The sequence below is a fragment of the Serinus canaria genome, chromosome 4, assembly GCF_022539315.1.
Source record: "Serinus canaria isolate serCan28SL12 chromosome 4, serCan2020, whole genome shotgun sequence".
NCBI classification, from domain to species: Eukaryota; Metazoa; Chordata; class Aves; order Passeriformes; family Fringillidae; genus Serinus; species Serinus canaria.
In genome coordinates, this window is record NC_066317.1 from 63,151,053 (window position 1) to 63,170,966 (window position 19,914).

The following is a 19,914-nucleotide window of genomic DNA, read 5'->3' on the forward strand; positions in this document are numbered from 1 at the left end:
AGTGCCCTGAGAAATCCCTGGGATCAGAGGGAGGGCAGTGCCAGAATGGAAGAGGGAATGGAGGCTGAAAGGGAGAGGAGAGAGAACACGGGTTCAGAGCAAAGCAGGGGAACAAAGCCAAGCTAGAACAAGATGGGGACAAGCCAAGTGCAGCAAAAGCCAAGGAGCTCTGAGAAGCCATTGTGCTGCAGCCAGGACCAAATGAAGCCCTCCAAAGGAGGCTTTGCTCCCAGAAATCCTGAGTGCTCTGCCATGGATAGGGACTGCTGCCCCTTGCCACTCTCTGGGAGGGAGCTGCAGGTGAGGCTTGCACTGCCTGGCTTTGCCAAGCAGCCCGAAATGAGCAGTGCCAGTGCTCCCATGCTGTGTGAATGGACTCAGTGAGACACAGCACAGCTGCTCCCTGAGGGGATTTGGAAAGATAACATCAGAATCCTCCCTCCCATTCACACTGGGCTTCTGTGCTGGCTGTGTCCTGGTCACACACAGAAGGGCATGCTGTGCTTCTCAGTGCCCAGGGATTGGTTTTCCCAGCTCTGGAAGGTTTGGGAAGGCACTGGGGTCCCTGTGGTGCTCCCCTGCTCCCCCAGCTGCTGTTACCTCTCCTGCAGCTGCAGGGGCAGAGCAGCAGTTGTGTTTCCTCTCATCCACTTCCAGAGTCACACCAATTTATTTACAGAAGCACAGCTACAGGCAGGAACTTTCTTCCAAATTCAGCTGAAGAGATTTTTACCTTCAGATGCCCCATCCCCTTCCCAAGCCAGGTCTCAATGTTGGGATCATTTGAGACAGCTCTAAAGCACAGCAGACACCTCCTCACAGTGCTCAGCCCATTTCAGACTTGTGAGTGGACACAGTACCTTAGAATAAAGGGGGAGAGGAGAGGAGGAAACAGCCTCAGCTTTCAGGTACAAAGGTCTTTCCTCATGCCTGAAACAGAAGGAGCAGTTTTCAAAGGCAGCTACGGGAGAAAACCAAAACTTTTGGAGTTCAGTCCATCACAGGATGGACCAAATATGTGTGACCTAATCCCTGTGTTTCACTTGAAGTAAAATAAGGCACAGTCTCACAAAGAAACTTCTTGGCACTGCACAGAGCTGTCCTTCAGTGTGATGCTGAGCAGTTGCTGGTGGCAGCATTTGGCACAGCTGGAACTGGCCAGGCTGCCCAGTCATACCCTGATTCTCCTTTTCACTCTGTCCATTTGACCTGCTAAAATAAAGCTGCTCAGAAATTCACTAGGTTAAGAATGGGGTGTTCAGGAAAGGAAGGGAAGAACCCAAATGTTTTAATTAAAGAAAATAATACTCTTCTCCAGGATAACAGGAGGCTCAGCACTGAGATATAAACTGCTTTGGTCCCAGTACAGCAGATGTGCAACTCCTCATGACACACACCCCATTACAGCTGACAGAACCACAACAAGCCTGAAGGGGGGCACAGCACAGACAACAAACAGGAAGGACTTGATCACCTTTAATACACAGGCAAAGCCTACAGAGACTACAGGGGCATGTCTCAGTGTAACTGGGTAAGGTGCCACAGACATATGTTCATATTAAAGACAAAAAACAGCTGCATGTGTCTCTAGGGCACTGTTCTCCAAAATTATCTTGGAGGGTTACACTTGGCAAATTCTGATTTAAAAATCAAAGCAGGTACATTCCCCCCCCCACCCTAATATCAAGTAACAGATTTGCTGAATTGAGCCCTTACTGGCAATCCAGCAGATGTGAAAAGAGGGTACTTTTTAAAAAAGATACAGAACAGACAAATACATCAGACACAGGCCCAGTTTCATCAGTACATTGGGGCAACATGCTTGCCACACCAACTCCACAAAGCTGCATTTTATACAGCTGCATTTTAAAAACTGCTGCACAGGTGACTCTCCTCAGGGGTCTCCAGGATTCAGTTCAGCAGATTGGCAGCTATGCAGTCACACAGATTTCTCTTTTCCACCTGAAGAAGCAGAGTTTCTGTCTATAAGAGGGAGGAACAACATCATCAAAAAACAAGTGTCAGCATTGTAAAACTAATGAGCTCCCAAAGAAAAGTCCATTTTATTTTTATTCTACAATTTGCAACAAGAGGTATGAGGTGAATTTTGGGGTAAAAATCAGACTTATTGTTACTGCTCTACAAAATTATTTCACTTTTGTGGGATTAATTGGCATACCAACATAGCACTACTTCCTGTGACATGGAGAAAGAAAAATAACTTTCTTACAATCTTATTTCAACAGCACAAACTGGAGCATAAGCTCAGAAGTTCATTAGAGGCTTAAGCCCCCTCCCCACCCCTCCCAAATCATGTCAGAAATTTTATTTTACTTAAAAACCAGAGTCTAAATTTAAAATTAGACTGTGACAGCCTGAACCCACTCTCAGTGAAGAAATTAACTATTCCAATTTCTCCTGTTTCTCTTTAACTTTCTCCTGACAGTACGAAAATTCAGTAGTTACTGATAATAAAACAGACAAGAGGTTCTGAGCTGGCAGAGAGCCATCACAATTCAAACACAAAATGAGATTCCTGACTTCTTTAAGGAAAGGAATCCCAAACTGGTGAAACTGGAAGTCTCTGGGTGGAACAGAGGCTCATGAATATCAGGAGATCTCTCTTGGACACAGATCCCTGGTTCTGAAGCAATGAGGGTGGATTGGGAATCTCACCAGCTCCAGTGAGAGCTGGAGCTGGGTATGATCTGAAAGGCTGCATCCTCTCAGCCTTCCTGTGTGAAAAAGGGCTGGGGACCAGGGAGGGGACAGCAGGGAAAGGAAATCTGGGAATCCTTCCTTTCTAGGCCATACTTGGGTTTTCCTGGCTGCCTGGAGCACTTGCTGCTTCAGTAGATCCATGATGCAGCAGAGATGTTTGACATCAACATCAAATCTTCACCTCAGTTTGTCTGCCAGGAGCTGAAGCTGTACCTAAAAATCAGCCTGATCCAAGAGAGAATTCCCCCCTTCCCATGGGACACAGTAGCTGTGGGAAGTCCACTCACCAAATTAATCCCCACTGGGGTAACCAGCTACCATAGCTAGGCACAGAGAAAAGGCATTATGAAGAATACCAGCTCTAAATGCAACCAAAGCCATCCTTAACCTGCCTGACTTGCAATTCCTGTGTGAGATGGAGTTGCCATGGGATTGAAGGGTGTGTTTTAAAAGCTGTGTTATCCATTGACCCTCCTCAGCTAAAGGCACTTAGAGCAGAGCTGGGCTGAAGCATCCTGCTCTGCAGTTGCCTGCTCAGTGCAGAGCAGGAAAAGCCATCTGCTGCTCAGGTTTTGGTTTTTTTTTATTAAATTCCCAGATGATAAATCTCAGGAAAAAACTACAACCCTGTGGTTTTCTATTAAATCAGGTATCACTTTTGATGGTTTCAGCTGCCCTGCAAAACTGAAGAGATCTGATCAGACTTTGCTAATCATTGGAAAGACCTTCCATCAGCACCTCCTCACCACCTCACTGACATCATTTGCCATGGTTTGAATGAGGGAGGTTGACAGCATGCCAACATCTCTGGAGCTGAGCCCCAAGGCTGCTTACCATCTTATATATCTTTAATAACATTTTCAAGCCTTTCTTTTTATTTTCAGGGGCACATCCAGCTTACTGTGCTCTAAACATTCCAAACAACCACAGAGAGTTTCTAAGGCAATAAAGAGCAGTGCTTGTGGTGGGAGCAGCTCCCTCCCAGCAGCACAAGACTCGATCACATGTGGCACTTTGGCTGAGTGGTGAACCACAGATATTCCCAGAAAATACTGCCCAGAGTTAACTCTCACTGCCAAAACATCTACTAAAGCCTTCTCTGAGGGACCAGCAGCAACAAAAAGAGAGGACAGAGAGGGGTAAACAGATCTGATGTGGTCTGTGACCCTTCTGATGCAGCCAGCCTGACAATTAGAGAGGGACCATCACACCAGGGTAGGCTACAGAAACCTGTTGGGATTGAGAAAGGAAGGAGATCCAGTCTGTGGCTTTCATAAAAGAGTTTGTGACCTATGCCAGAGTCAGTTTGCTTTGAGACAGCATGTAGATCAATCCAGGGCCAAATGAAGTGTGAAAGCTCTTGAGCAATATTCTTGTGCAATAAAATTATATACAGGCTTCCCCTGCACAGAACTGCAGGGTAAGATGTGCAGGAGGAATTAAATGAGAATTTCCTCTCAAAGCTTTTGGGAATCCCTCCCCCTCCAACACAGTTAGGAGCTGCTTAGTCATCATCTAACAATCTTGCCTGCAAACAAAGGAGAGTTTTTCTGGGAAATTAATGTCTCCAGGGGGAATATTAACAAAAGGAATTGTATTTTCAGGGACAGGAATACTTACCCCACAAAGCAGCAAAACAGACTAAAATAGTCAAATATGAAATATATGTGGCTGAAAGCAGTGGTCCTAAAGCCCTCAGTTTGCATTAAATAGTGCCACAGCTGAATAATAAAAGTAAGAATTAAAATACCCTAGAAGATAGTTCCAAGAAGTCCTCAACTGTTAAATATTTCCATGAATTTTGAGGATGTAGGCAGAATTCCTAGCTGAATGACTGGAATAGGCCTGTTCCAGTCATGGGGAACTGAAGGATTTCAATATGAATTTAATGATTTAGATTTTAAAGTGATAAGGAAGAGATAGGTTTGTTTTCATGGGAATATATCACATTTTTAGCCCTGCTGTCAAATCTACAAGTGTGAAAGCCAATAATAGGACATTCATCTCAACTGACTTTTTTTCCATCCTCATGTTATTTCTTTGGCTGCCTTTAATTTTTCTTTTTTAAAAACTATTAAAACACAGTTGCTATCTTTGGGGTTATTAATGCTACTTCTGTTTTGGATATCTGTGTTTTATAAATTTTTTCTCTTGGTCTGCAAGCTGAAGGTTTCATAAAGGTCACTGCCATAGCCAGACACCCAGGGAAAATTTTAAGAGATTTTGCATCAAGATGTAGAAATTCTGATGAAAAGTTCAAAGGTCTGTAGTAGGAAGGGGTGTGCTAGAACCACTTTACAGCACAATCTGAACATCTTGTTTGGGCTGCATGAAGTGCTCAGCAGATTCATTAGCAAGATTTCTTCATGAAGCCCAAAATATATTTGACCTGTAATTATTGAACAGATTTTGTTTAGCAGTAAATATGCTACATACCAATCTGGTTCTGCTGGAATGTTTGCTTATTTTTTTGTAGTATGTCACAATTCAAGGCATCTTCATTCATGCCCTTGTCTTTTCACCTAAACATCAAGGACCCTGCTTGAAGTAACCTCAAACCATTCCTCAAAGACAGCAGCTCCCAGGCTTTGACCTGTGAACAGCCTTGACCATAAATCAGAAAAGCAGAAAAGTTTCAGTGCCTTCTGTTGGACAATCTGTGCAGGAGTGTGTCTACAGCACTCCAGCTGAAGGGTACCTGGGGAGGGGACACAGCCACCCTCCTGGGACAGCAGCATCTGACAGAGCTGGGACACAGGTAGGCACAGATTGCAGGAGCAAGACACAGATTGCACATCCCCCACAGAAGGGAGGTACCAGCCCTGGCAGACTCTGCACACTGACTGCAAGCCAAACAAGTTTCATTCCCTGTGCTGCTCCACTTTGGGGCATTTTTCATCATTATGAAATCAGAGAAATGTAAAAACTCTCTGTGGATGATGTTTCCTCCCTCAGCTTCTCCCCAGGGATAAAGGCATGTGCAGGGGAGTATTTTATTTTAGTAGGCTTTTTGTTTGAGCTGGCTCTTTCCTTTTGGGTAATATATATAAATTATACCCTACTCCCCCTGACATAAGAACAAAGGTGTGTGCTCAGCATTTGGACTGAGAAAAGCAGCACCAATGGCTCTAACTTGGCAAGAGAAGGACAGTCAGTTCACACTTTCCTATACTTCCTATTGTCCCTGATACCCCAAAGCAGAAGAATTCCACAGTTTATTGCACAGAGAGGTGAAATGTAATTAACCAGCCTCACCTCAGAACACAGGACAGCACAGTCCACCAAGTGTGCAAAATCCATTCACCTTATCTACTTTTATCCACAGAATTTTCCTTCATATGGGAAAAAATAAAATAAAAAGAAGGCATTTAATGTTTCCTTACCCTTGTGTCTAGATTATATGCTGTCTTCTTTAAATCCTGCAGAGCTCTCTGCATGAACTCAAAGGCATGGCAGTCAACACAGGGGCGGCCTAGGAGAGCATTCAGGACAGAATCATGAGGACATGGCATGAAGAATTAACTAGAAGGAGTCAACAGGGATTTTGAGTATCAGAAAGAGCTACAGAAGAGTCCACAGGGTGAGCACTGATGTAGGTGCTCCTGAACAACCCAGGTAATTTTAATTGGTTCACTATGATGGTTTGCCCAGTCTCTCAAGTATAAAATAATTACTTCAATTTTACATTAATGTTTTTCTTCCTGCTATATTGCTGTTCCACTTTTCCTTCCACAGCCCATTGTATGGAAACATTAAACCCTTAACTTGAGCCTTTGCTCCACTAACCCTGGGTACATTTTCAACCTTATCTTCAGATTTTTCACAAATTCTGTCTGAAAACGTGAATCTGTTCCCTAGAAAGACCTTGTCTCCTAATCTAACAAATGTGAGCTCTAAATAGAAAACTAATGGGATAAAACTGACTACAATATCATAAAGGCAGACCACTTCAGCCTCTAACTTTGAATACGATCCAGCTTTGCCCAAACAAATGCCCTGTTATCAGCAGGCATTGCTGGTAAGCAGAACTGCTGCAATCTGGATTTATTGGAGTATTTAAGAGAACATTCCCAGATCCAGACACTCAGGCTGAAGGCCACAAGGATTGCTTTGCCTTGTTCACCACATAACACAGATCTGTGCCCTGACAGACAGCAGTGCTGAGGCAGAGCAAAGACAGACAAACATCTTGAACTCATCAGGCTCATCTGCTCTCACTGGCCTCTCCGTGCCTGTGCCTGGCTGACAACCTCCCCAGAAATACTGCACAGGAGAGAAATCCTGAGCCCAGCTTCAGTTTGCTCTTTGGGGTCTGGTGTGAATGAAAGGGTGAAACCCAGGCTGACGCTGGGAAATGCTGCTGTGTCTGTGTCCTGTCTGTAAGCCCATTTTGCAAACACTTGATGTTGGACAGTGCATGCCTCTGACACCCTGGACTGTGAGCTCCCAGCTCATGATCAGAGTGCTAACCAGCAAACAGGAATTCTGCCTGCTGCAGAAAGGGAGCCTGCCAGATCCTTTAACTGGCTTAGAAAAAAAAAAAAAAATAAAAAAAATATATATATATAAACCCCCCACAGTAAACAGTATTAAAGACTTGCTCCATCATTGTTGTACCATCACCCAGCTTCAGTGCTACCATATTTACACTGGACAAAAGGAGAGGACAGCAGTTTTTCACATCAACTACTTGATGCAAGGACCTGTCATTATGTTTATAAAGTAAAATAAACTCAACACACAAGAGCAAAGAAGGATTAGGTGGTTGAAGGCCCCAAAACTAGGTGTTGACAAAATGCTTTCTTGGCATCTTCACTGTGAATTTTTTAATAAAAAATCATGACTTTAAAACAGCAAACATTCTCAAGAACAAAATATAATGAACAGACAATGTCAGCTGAAAAAGAACAAGTCTCAGGAATGTCTCTGAAAAGCAAACATGGTGATTGCTGGCATAGAAAGGGCAAACACAATGGACAAAAGAAAAGGTGCAGAACAGTGGCAGATTTCAGCAAAAAGCAAGAGACAAAGATAAGAGAGTGAAGAGCTTTGGATGCAGGAGCAAAACAGCACTTGTAGATTATCAGGCTGTGGTTTTAAAACAATGCAGGCCAAGATATATCCAAAATAGTTTGAATTATTTGGGCAAACTTCAGAGAAGAAGTGAGAAGAAGTGAGAACTGCAGCAGGGGCTGTAGGAGAGGACTGCAGGGTGGTACTTACTTTCAGCTGGTATGGCTGTTCCTGCTTCTTGGTCAGCTCTGACAGGCTCTGAGACAAGGAGTGCAACCAAAAATACCCAAGGAACTGCAAGGATGGCTCTCCTCAAAAGGCAGGCTGCCAGCATTTTGGGAATGGGTGTTCTCTGCTTGTCAAGAGACATAAACAAGTTAGTGAGGAACACTACAGATACACAAGGGTTTTGTCACAAAGTTAATGTCCCTGATGGCTAAAGCATTGTCAGTCTTCCTCGGAAAGAAAACAAAATACCAGAAGATCTAGAGCATGGAGAGAAATTCTCTGTACCTTCCAGAGTGTACATAAAACTCAACTGAGAGAGAACACCCCTACACCAGATAAGAAGTCCCTGGAGTGTCCTTGGTTTCATTTGAAGGCCAGGATGCCAGCAGCTCTGCCTGGTCTGTGACTTCTTTCTAACTACACAGGCACAGACATGAATCTGGAGAGCTGGTTCACTGCTAGACTTTGAGATCAAAACTTCAGGGATTACAGGGTGGCTGAAACAGAACCTGGAAACAAGGCCTTTGGCCTTTGGCTTGCTTTTCTGCCTCGTCTTTTCACAATTAAAATAACTAAAGGTAACCACTAGCATTACACAGCATGCTAATTATATATTAACTCCTGTATGAAAGTATTTGAAGGAAAATACTTTTGTTAAACCTCCACAAATTCATAGGTAGAATTTCTAATGGTAAATGCATCAAAACTCTTTGACCTTCTGCTTCCCCTCCTAATCTGGGCTTCAGGCCATTATTTGCAGCCATCCATTTGTTCCTGAACTCCACAGCCAGGCCACACCATTCCCAGACCTGGGTACAACCTGGTCCAGCAACAGTTTTCCTTCACACAGAGGCAAGTTTCAAATTAAGTATCTTCTTGACCCAACAGGTAAACTGTTCAGAGCAAAAGGGACTGGCTCAAGTTGCAACTCTTGTTAGAGATCCCAATCCAGATCTCAAGGACTCTGGCACACTGCTAGGGAGGTCCTTAGCTCAGCCAAGTTTACCTTTCATTCCTGTACCTCAAAATGGAAGAAAGACAGAGTAAAACAGGCTAAGTTATGGCAATACAATAAAACCCACATAAAAAATTTGTTCAGCTAACTGAGGGAAAGCAGGACAACATCCTGCCTCTTTCTGTTGGTGCTTATTGAGCAGAAGATGTTGCATAAGAGCATTAGATCTGCATGTACTGAATGCAAGAGTACAGCACTCCCCAGAACAGATTGTATTTCACATTTAGGAAGGCAGAAGAGGGAGGCAGGAAAGGGAAGGGTTTTCCCCATTTTGCCACAAACACAGAACAGAACAAGACTGCTCTTCAACATGTGCAATCCACCTTTTCAGACACAGCTAAAGGGAAGCTGCAAACTCTGCATGAACACTTGCAGCATGTGCAAACCAGCAATTCAGCCAGGGAAGGAGCAGCATTATTCACATCCCCTGCCTGTGCACCTCAACCTAAACACAAGAGCAGGGAATGGCTCAGAGGCAAGACACAAACATTTACAAGGAGAGTCACGGATATACTTGAGCCCATGGCAACAAAAAGATAGTGTAATATAATTTCTATACCCTCCTATTGGGTTTCCTGTCCCACCCACTATTTAGATCTGATGGATCTGATGTGATCCTTTTTTTTTTTTTTTTATCTCTACAATCCCTAAAATAATGGGATTAAATCACTACAAGTGGTTTGGATTTTCTGTTTTAATTAATGATGATCTGCAGTCAAAACAAGTACAATCAAAAATACCAGTCTTTGCAATAGGATGCAGCAGAGTGTCTCCAAGTAATAGGGCAACACCAGCCTCTTTTGGAAGCACCTGATGAAGCAGCCCCCTGGTCAGCAGGAGCAGAGGCTATTCTCATAGCTGGCTATGAGTACTACAAAGGTTCAACAAAACAAGACAAAACAGACACACTGTTAAACTTTTTTTTGGGTACCTTACCCATCACCCACCCCAGAGTCAGCTCAGCTTTGGATGTGAGCCCCACTGCAAAATAACTGCTCCTCTAGTGCAGCAATCATCCTAAATCACACCTAACTCCTGCCTCTTAGTTATTGCATGGGGATTTGCAAGGAATAATCATGACAGGCTTCAAGGGTGGTCTCTCTCTGCAGTGCAGCTGGGGACCGAGACAGATCTGTGCATGGACTTCTATGAAAGAGAAAAGTCACCCCCTTTAACAAAGGAAAAAATATCAGTACCTGATCTTTCTCTTGTCTTTGTGATGGTTTCTTTGAAATGGCCGCTGCAAACTGCTAAGAGAACAAGTGCAGCATTTCTGAGCATGTGCACTGTCTCTTTTTAACCTTCTCTGAAAGAGGTTATTACTATGGGGAGATTTCTGCCATGGCAACAATGCAGAGCACTGCAGCACGCCACGCAGATTTAAAGAGGCACAGGCTGTGCAGCCCAGGTCTGGGGAAGGACGATTCTGCTCTGACATGCAAGACCCAGCAGCGACTCACCTGCTCTGGGTAGGGATTTTTAATGCCAGGCCATTTGATTAATCTCTCTTGAAGTCTGCTGAGTGGTTTTCCTGAAGTGTGAGCAGCGGGATTAGGCGCCTGGTTCAAGCAACTTGCTTCCCCAGAGCTTGAAAATCACTGTGACAAACTACAGCTGCATTTGGGAGATGAGGACAGAGCAGGGATTGCACTGGGGAATTGCTCAGTGCACTGCCTGCCATTTGAATGGCTCTGACTTACAGGGGGCATAAGCACTGGTGCCTGCTTTCCCAGGTGTTCCTGTGATTCCAGTCCCAGGGCTGCCAGGAGCAGCTGCAGCCACCAAAACTCTGAGTGAGAGCTTGAGCGCAAACTCAGACCCCCCTTTTCCAGCCTGCACTTCTATACCCCCTTCCAGTGCCCTGTGAGCTGCACTCCAGGACAACACTGACTGCACTTGCTCTTCAAGCAATGACACAGTGGAAGGAAGATGATAAAAGTGATTTTGTCAATCAAAGCTAAGTTCATCACCCCCCAGAAACCATGTTTCCCATCACAAATTAGACACTAGCAGTGCTTGTTTCAGAGAGAATGAGCCCAGCTGAGGGCAGGCATAGCACTGAGGAGTGTGCACGGACCTTCAAAGGGACTGTGCATTGTGTTTGCTTTACCTGGTTCAGAGGAGACTCAATCTTCAATGATTTCATGGTGAAAGTTGGGGGCATTCTGTGCCCAGGAAGGTCAGGCATGCAACCTTTTTTTTTTCATGAGCAGAAACTCCTTCCCAGAATTATGACTGAATTGATGGCTAACATTTTTCTTTTCAACTTGCTCTAAATAATCTGCCTCTCCTGTACAGCCCAGGAGGAATGGTTTGCTCCCATTCATTCTGGTAAGTAAGTAAGAAGCTAAAATCTCAGCTTGTTCAGTGTGTAACTATGCTGCTGTATGAAGTTACAGCATCCATGAGCAGAGTCAAGAGGGGATTAATTATAGTACTGCCATCCTTATACATCCCAAAAACAGAAATCAGGGGAAAGTAATTTTTAGAGAGTGTTCTTTTGGGAAAACAAGATTTAGCATTGCAGAGATAACCTTTTGGTCTGATATAGTATCTGTCTGTACATAAATTACAAATGCAAAACTTTATTCATGATCACTCTCTGCCCTCTAATCTCATACCTTGGCCTGTCTTCCTGATAAATAACACAGATTTACATAGAGACACTCACACACCACCTGCCCCCCCCCCCCCCCATATATGCCTTTTTTTAGTCTAATCATTCCCAGTAAATCTGTTCTCCTCAGCCCTCTGCTTTCTCTATCACAACAGTAATACCAAGGAGCCAGTCCTGGTACTTTGGGTGTTATCTCTGATTCACTCTTCTAGACTCATGCACTGGGCTTCCAATTCCACTAAATAAACTTTTAAGAATCTGTTTCTGCCATTCAGATGCTAAATTACTTGCTCTTAGCATCCCATACCAAATATTGCAATGTCTCTTCTTTAGCTTAGTCTTAGATCAATTTATCCTTTAAGGAACAACTTCCATTTCAGTGTTTTAAACACATTTCCTCTTTATTCACTTCTCTCCACTTTGCATTCTGTTAAGCACCAGTTTTTCTCTTCACTGAAGCTAAAATTTTCTTAAGTGGAAAATATCAGTTCACCAAGGAGGAGATCTTCCATACAGGAGGAATACATTCCATTTCAGCACATTTTTCATAGAATCATAAAATGTCCTGAGTTGAGAGGGACCCACAATGATCATCAAAGTTCAACTCCTGGCCCTGCTCAGCACCATCCCCCAGAGTCACCCCCTGTGTCCCAGAGCATTGTCCAAACACCCCTGAGCTCTGCCAGGCTGGTGCTGTGCCCACTGCCCTGGGGAGCCTGGTCAGTGCCCAGCCACCCTCTGGGGGAAGAACCTTCTCCTGGTATCCAACACAAACCTCCCCTGACACAACTTCAGGCCATTCCCTCAGTGCTGTCACTGTCACCACAGAGCAGAGATCAGTGTCTGTCCCTCCTGTTCCCCTCAGGAGGAATTCGTACCTGCACTGAGGTCTCCTCTCTGTCCCCTCCAGGCTGAACAGACCCAGCGCCCTCAGCCTCTCCTCACACGGCTTCCCCTCCAGGCCCTTCACCATCCCCGTGCCCTCCTTTGGGCACTCTCTGATAGTTTAATGGTTTTGTTACCTTGTGGCACCCAAAGCTGCCCCCAGCACTCGAGGTGAGGCCACCCCAGAGCAGAGCAGGACAATCTCTCCCTTGCCTGGCTGGAGATGCTGGGTCTGATGCCCTAGGACATGGTTGGCTCTCCTGGCTGCCAGGACACATGGAAAAAAATTTGAATTTTTGAAAGTTTTGAAATTTTTATTCGGAAAATGTTTTTTAAAATATTAGTTTGACAATTTTCAAATTTTGATAATTTCTGGCTTTCTAATTCAGAATTATTTGTTTTTTAGCACTAAGCTTAACACAATAAAAATACACTGCATAGTGGGAATTGCAGAGTAGGAACAGCTCTCATGTTAAAGTTATTGAGGCACAACCCCAACAGAACATTATAACCCCAACAAAAACTTTCCTTCTCTTCTATCCCTGATGCACAAAGCACAGGTCACAGAGATGCTAGCCCAAGCACACCTGAAAATTGGAAGTACAGAGCAGGACTGGAACCATCCAGCACCTGCACTGCACCCTCAGTGGGGATTTCACTGTGGCCAAAGTTGCAGTGGTGCTCATGAGGCACCATGGGCTGAGTGAGAAAAGTGACATTTGTGTGAAAGCTGGAACAACTTGACTCCCCAGCTGCCCTTGGGGAGCATTCATGAGGAAAGCAGAGAGAATTTATAGCTTCTTTTCTATAATGAAGTCAAACACAATGGATTTTTTTTTTCAAGATCCCCACTAGCTAGGAAACATCTAAGCACTGTTACTGAGATTTCATTTTTTCATCTTGATAGCACATGTCTTGGTACTATAAATATTTCTGTGGGATTGGAAGAGAAGCTTGAGCCTTTACCTCTAAACCTCTTCACTGCTTGGTTTCTCCTTGGCTCTTAAATCTAATATCCTGTCACTACAGAAAACCTTCTCCCTCACTAAAGAAAACAGACTCTGTCATTCCTCCTGGAGACACTTTTATGTTTTCTCATAGCCTGCCCCTAAATCATGGCAAAAATCTCCCCACAAGGTACCATCTTGTCTTCTATCAACCACACTTTAATGCTTTGCCTCTGCCATGAATCCCTCAAAGGAGAGCCTGGGGATGAATCTGGCTGGGGCTGTGGATGCCATGCAAATGTGTTTGTCACACCAGTGTGTCTCTGCCCCACACCTCTGGCTGTCACCCCTGTCACCCCTGCCACCCTGGGCTGTGTTTGCTCTTGTTGGGGCAGCAGCACAAGGCTGGAGTGTTGACAGAGGGCTCCAGGCACAGGTGATGGATAATAAAGTCAAACTAAAAGCTGGTCTCATTCTCCCACATTCTGATGTGTGAGCTAGTCACAGAGCAAGCTCTGATTCTTTTCCTTCCAATGTAAAGCTCCTGGGATGTGTCAGAGTGACCAAATTAAGAAGTGAAGCCTGCCTTTGTTCCCTGAACAGGTCTTGCCTATCTTGGTAGCAGCAAATAATTGCAATTGTTCCTCCTTCCATTTTCCCCACCAGTAATTTTAGGAACAATTTCCTTGTCACTAAATCCAAATCCCACAGTCCCTATCTGTCAGAGCATGGATCTCCTGAAGCCATTCTAGGATCCAAAAATGTTGAGTTTCAGCACAACCAAGGCTGGGCTCACATCCAAGTCTGACTTTTCCACACAGATCCTAGGGAGACCTGCACTGTCAGAACTACTGACTGCTTTTTGGATGAGATGCTAAATTGGGGTCTTATCTTCCTGCATCTCTCTGGGAGCTGAGAAGCATCTAAAAATCCCATGGTGATATTCAGGAAGGGTTATCATCAACTGAGACATCCTTGGCTTGCACTCTCCCTGTGCACCCTCCTGCACACACAGCTCTGGGGAATAAAGCTGTGCTGGAGCTATTTCAGGGTACATAAAAGTTGCAACTTTAACTTGTTTGCAAATTCTACAGGGATGTCTTGAGTACTCTGCAGCAATTAAACATGCAGGAACTTGAATGGGCTTTCAACTAGAGGGGAACAAACCTCTTAATTCCCAAACTTCCCAGTCTGGAACCAGACTTCAGAGTCCAGGGGTCTCTTCTAACACTGGAGAGATCTCTCAGCTGACAAACAGTGCACTGTTAGCCAGTTTCCTTGCAAAAGAGAAAGAGCAATTGAGGAAACTAAAGAAAGAGAGATTGCTGAAATTGGAAGTTTATTGATGACCTTTTTTTTCCTTCTAAAATATATTTATTATCCAAAGTCTGCATCAGGGCTCTCAAGCTACAGGAATCAGAAGACCCACATTCAGAGGGGATCCATTCTCTGCTTTATGAATCAGCTCCTTTGCAGCCAGGAGACTAATTCAGGATGATTTTTATGACATCAATATTTGGATCCCATTGAGAATCAATAATTCTGACATTATAATCTCTATGATTTAATAGCTTAAAAATGGATGTATGTTCACACATTTGTGTTTGAAAACTGCATCTCTAACTTGAATTCATGTTTACAAGGTATTTGTAAGCTGATGGATGCAGCTTTTCCTTTATGCATTTTTTTCTCCTTTCTAGAATGACAGTGCTGGAAATTGCAAGCTGAATAGTGCAGTACCACCCTGATGTTGCATTAGCTGTGACTGCACAGTTTTCAGCTAAAAGCTTACTCATGTCTGATTTTAAAATACCTTGTAAATTAATTCCTCATTTGTAATCCTGGGATGTTTTTAGACTGAGTCTAAGGGCAAAGAAGTAATTAAAATTTCATAAGTATCACTATAGTGGCCATAATCTTGGCTGAAATCCAGGAAAACAGACCAGAACCACCACTGTGAAAATCATGGCTAGTTGGAGTCTAAGTAACTGAGTCAAGAAGGAGTGATAAGAGCTGGGACAGATTCCCATCCTGAGGAGGTCCAGAACTTGATCTAGGCAGGGATCAAGTTCTAACACACACCCAATAACAGATTACAATCCCCAAATCCTCAATCTCATCTGGCTGTCATTCTGGAGGGATACACAGTGATCACCAGGGCAGGATGGGTTACTTGTTCCTTGGAGAACTCAGTTTCTGTCCTAGTTTAGGGTAATTTTGGGAGAAATTCTAACTGATGGCAAAAAAAAAAAATAGGTCTACAACCCTCAAAACAACAGATTATGTTGAGATTATAAATAATCCTATGTCAATTTTATTTACTAAGGTGCATTTTGTAGTAGCAACTACTGTCAACCTGTGTAAGTACTCCCAGTGCTGTCCAAATGGCCTGCAGGGCAAGTCCCACCCAGCAGCTGATGCCCTCCTGTGCTCTGACATGCAGTCTCAGTTTCTAAGCAATGTGTCCTTTCATCCCTATCACCCAGGGAAGGGTCTCATCCACACTCCTGCTCTTGGTTTTGTTAATATTGGGTTTCACTGCAGGTGGCTGTAACCCACATGAGTGTATGCAGAAAGAGTGGCACTTAAATCCCTCATGCCCCAGCAGTATCAAACTCATTTTACAGAACACAATCCTGCAGCTCTGAGATTATGCAGAATGTACTTTAGGAGAGCTGAGGACAAATCAATCTTGTTCAGGACATTTGTCTGCACGAGTAGCTTCGGAAGAAATATGGTGAATGCAGAGTCTGACCAGAATTAGAAAATGCTGCAAAATCTTCCTCTCAATAAAAGCCTTTCAACACTTGGCAACCTCCTGGGAGATGGAAATGCCGAAATTTTCCACTGAAATGTTTCTTTCTCTCTTGGATTTCTCATCTTTGCATCTGCCCAGTAAAAAAACAACAGAAGTCCCTACCATGGGGAAAAAAAAGAAAAGTGGATCTTAAGGAGTTGAGGTTTCAGAAGGAAAACAAACAAATATGCCATGGTGAGAGGTGTATTAAAAAAACTCTAAAACAGATGGCATTTCAGTACTTGAAGAGGGTTTGCAAGAAAGAGTGGGACAAAGATTTTAGCAGGGCCTATTGTGATAGGACAAGGGGTAATGGTTTAAAACTAAAAAAGTGTCGATTTCACTTAGACATAAGAAAGAAAATTCTATGTGGATGGTGAAACACTGGAAAAAGTTATCCAGGGAGGTGGTAGGTGCCTCATCCCTGGAAGCATTCAAGGTCAGGCTGGACAGAGCTCTGAGCAGACTGATCTAGTGGAAACGTCCCTGCTCATTGCAGGGGGGTTGCCCTTTAAAGGTACCTTTCAACCCTTTGATTCTGTAATTCCATGAACTACAAAGTTTTGCTCATGTGCCATTACCATGATTTCTGGATTACTGGTGGATTTGTGGATTACTGGTTTTAGAAATTTAGTTCTTGGCAAATCAAGAGAAAGGTGATTTTCACTGTTGTGGTGGAACCCAGAGCTGTCAGGACACTGTAAGCAGCTCTGTCTGCTGGGTGAAGCTGCCTGCCAAAGCAGCCAAACACCTCTTCCAAAATTCAGCACTGCCTGCGTGGGAGTTGGACAGGAGCTTATACAATTTTAATAGTTTGAAACAGTGCTTATGCTTAAAATCAGGAATGGGTGATTTACAGTGCAGCCAAATTTCAAGGTGAGGAGGAAGAGAACTCACAGAGGATATTTTACCTGGTGCTCAGAGATGTGCTCAGGACAATGTGGCATTTGAGAGAAAAGGAAAGCAGTGTCTTTTCTTACCTGTCACTATCATATTTTCTGAAAAATCCCTTTGCCAGGATTTCTTCTCCTGGGAAGCTGAGAAGCCTCAGAGAAAAATGAAAGCAATAATGATCTGATTGCTTCTCCTGTGTTTTGGTGCTTTGGAATGTGGTTTGGACATTGTTTACCAACTGGTCATTGTTTTATTGGTTTCATATGAATTGTTTTGACTTAATGACCGTTCACAGTCTGGCTGTGTCAAGGCTCTGGAGAGAGTCATGAGTTTTTCATTGGTATCTTGTTAAACCTTCTGAAAGTATCCTTTCTCCATTCTTTAGTATAGTATTCTTTAATATAATTTAATATAACAGCATGAAATAATAAATTAGCCTTCTAAGAACATGGAATCAGATTATCGATTCCTCCTCCGTCCGGAGGACCCCAAAAATACCACACTTACCCTCTGCTCCTTTCCTATACTGCTCTTGTCTCTTAGATAACTTCTGCATTCTCTCTAGCTCTTAGTTCTTTGTCCCCATTTGACATCTTTTGTCTCTCAGCCTCTGTTATTCTGCAATGCTCAGCTGCAGTGTTTGAACACTGACCCGTGTTTGGGCACTCAGCTCTCTGAGTGCATTTTATCAACCCTCCAAAGAAATAGTTGCTTCTCCTTCCTTATCCCTCTGCCAAAGTGCTACTGTCCTGTAAAAAGGTGGCTGGAAGAAGCACATTGGCTGCTTATCCCCTTAAGTCTGGCACAAGGGACCACAGAGTGCATTGCAAAGGCACTGGAGTGTCACTGAGTGACCCCTCCCCTGTCCCACCTGCACCATCAGCTCGGCTGCCTCGCTGCTCCTAACACAGCTATGGCCAAACAGACTGCAAACACACTGAGGTGAACAAGAACAAAGGCAGACTCCTGTTCCTAAAGGTCACACAACCACCCTGAGAACTCCAAACACACCTGGGAACCTCTCAAAATACTGAGCTGGTGAGTGGCACAGGTTCCCTGAGGTCAGTCAGTAATTCAGTATGGGTGCTGGCCTGTGCTGAGTCAGTGTAGATCAGCTGTTTGGGTACAGCCAGACACAAACATGCATTTTTTAAAAGAAGAATGTTATAGGCAGGGGAGGGCTGAGAGAAAAAGCTGCCCAATCCATCTCCCAAAAAATAACAGCTGGCTCCAAGGTGAACAGAAGGCTGTAAAAGTGCTGGAAAGGCCCTCTCTAGAGGTTCTCCATCTTTTTCACACTGATTCCCATCCTGCCTTTTCTAAAACTTTCCATTTAATTTTAGGGATATGGGAAAGACAAGGCAGTAACCACGTGGCTATTTCTCTTCATTTCTTCAGGGTGAGGAGTCTGCAACAGGGAAGACCATCCTGTCCCCAGCAATGTGAGCAGTCCACAGTACCCTCCCACATTATTTCAGGTGCTGTTTGAATTTGTGACAATGCACAAGTTACTTCTCATATTCACATCCCAAAAATTGAAAGAGCAAGGGGGAGCTCTTGGTTGCATAAATATTTTTTTCTTGCCAAGGAATCTTCTCTGTGTCATCATCCTGCATTTTTATCCATGAGAGCAGTGTCCTCTTTTCAGAAAACAAGTATCTTTAACTTCATTTCCCACTATGTTCTGGAAATTGCATCAGGACAAAGAAAAAGGAAATTATGTGAGAGTTAAAGACCAAATTTTTCAAAGCATAAATTCCTGCAATGTCTGTGCTAACAGTGCTCTTGTGATAGGCTGATGTTGCTACCAGGGGCACCTCTCCAGAGTTACTGACCCTGAATCACTGTGGGGCAATGGGTTCACATCCAGGGAATGAGGCTGTCATATCAGGAGATTTTTTTTTTAATAAACAATTAGAAATAAATAGTTTTTCAAGATTAAGAAAGAAAAAAAATTCTCATGGATTCGTATCATCTTTACAATATAGTTGAGGCAAAGAAAGGTCTTCTAGTAATGTTAGATGAAGTATCCTTTTGACAAAGAGGTACCAAAGCTTCCTAGAGTGTTTTTAAAAGCATGCACTAGACAGAAAAATGTGGCTGCAGCATCCTGGGCTGTTAAAACTGAATTACAACTTTTATTGTGATCCTCACTTAACCTCTTCAATTGCTATTTTTTTCATACACTGTCTTGGAACAGAAATTAATTCAGAGAAAGCTCTTGAAACAGAATTTATGTACTGGTATGAGAATAAAACAAGCCTACCATTCCCTGTTGGTTCCAGTGGGTTTTTTTGAGCCTGAAATGCTCCCACTTGGCTCAGCTGCTTTTGTATTTAAACTTGAATGGTTTTGAGTCAAAACCAAAGAACATCTGTTTGGCAGTTTTAAAGCTAGAAGTATTTAACATTTTCCCCTTGATGTGCACAATTTGATTCACTGCCCTGTTGCCCTGATGCTACTGGAGGGGCTTTATGCATGGTTTAGAAGACAGATTGGTGGTGTGGGACACCCATGGCAGCCAACAGAGCTGCTGGGCTGCAGCAGAGCCAGGAGCCACAGCCCCTTGCAGAGGCATTTGGGAGGCTGTCAGCTCCTGGCTTAAACTGAGTTCTGAGCTCAGCAAGAGCTGCTGCTTTCCAGAGAGGCAAAGAACCTCCCACCAGCCAACCAGCTGTGGGACCTTGCTTCCTTGGGAGGCAGGATTGCCTGGTTCCAGACAGGTTTCCTTTCTGAGGAGAGAGCAATTACTCAGTTCCAGACCAGCAGTAGAGCCCTCCTTATCCTGAACCTCAGG

General features: G+C 43.8%; 1 protein-coding gene across 1 annotated transcript; it reads right to left on the reverse strand.

Annotated features, from left to right (window-relative positions):
* Nucleotides 1–1,531: 1,531 nt before the first annotated feature.
* LOC103823737 (neuropeptide-like protein C4orf48 homolog) lies at nt 1,532–10,223 on the reverse strand. Its single transcript, XM_018924135.3, has 4 exons — nt 10,174–10,223; nt 7,945–8,086; nt 6,105–6,193; nt 1,532–1,983 (listed from the first exon to the last, which is right to left on the reverse strand). Exons 2-4 carry the CDS (start codon nt 8,066–8,068, stop codon nt 1,912–1,914), a joined length of 285 nt encoding a protein of 94 aa, XP_018779680.1. The 5' UTR covers nt 8,069–8,086; nt 10,174–10,223; the 3' UTR covers nt 1,532–1,911.
* Nucleotides 10,224–19,914: the final 9,691 nt, after the last annotated feature.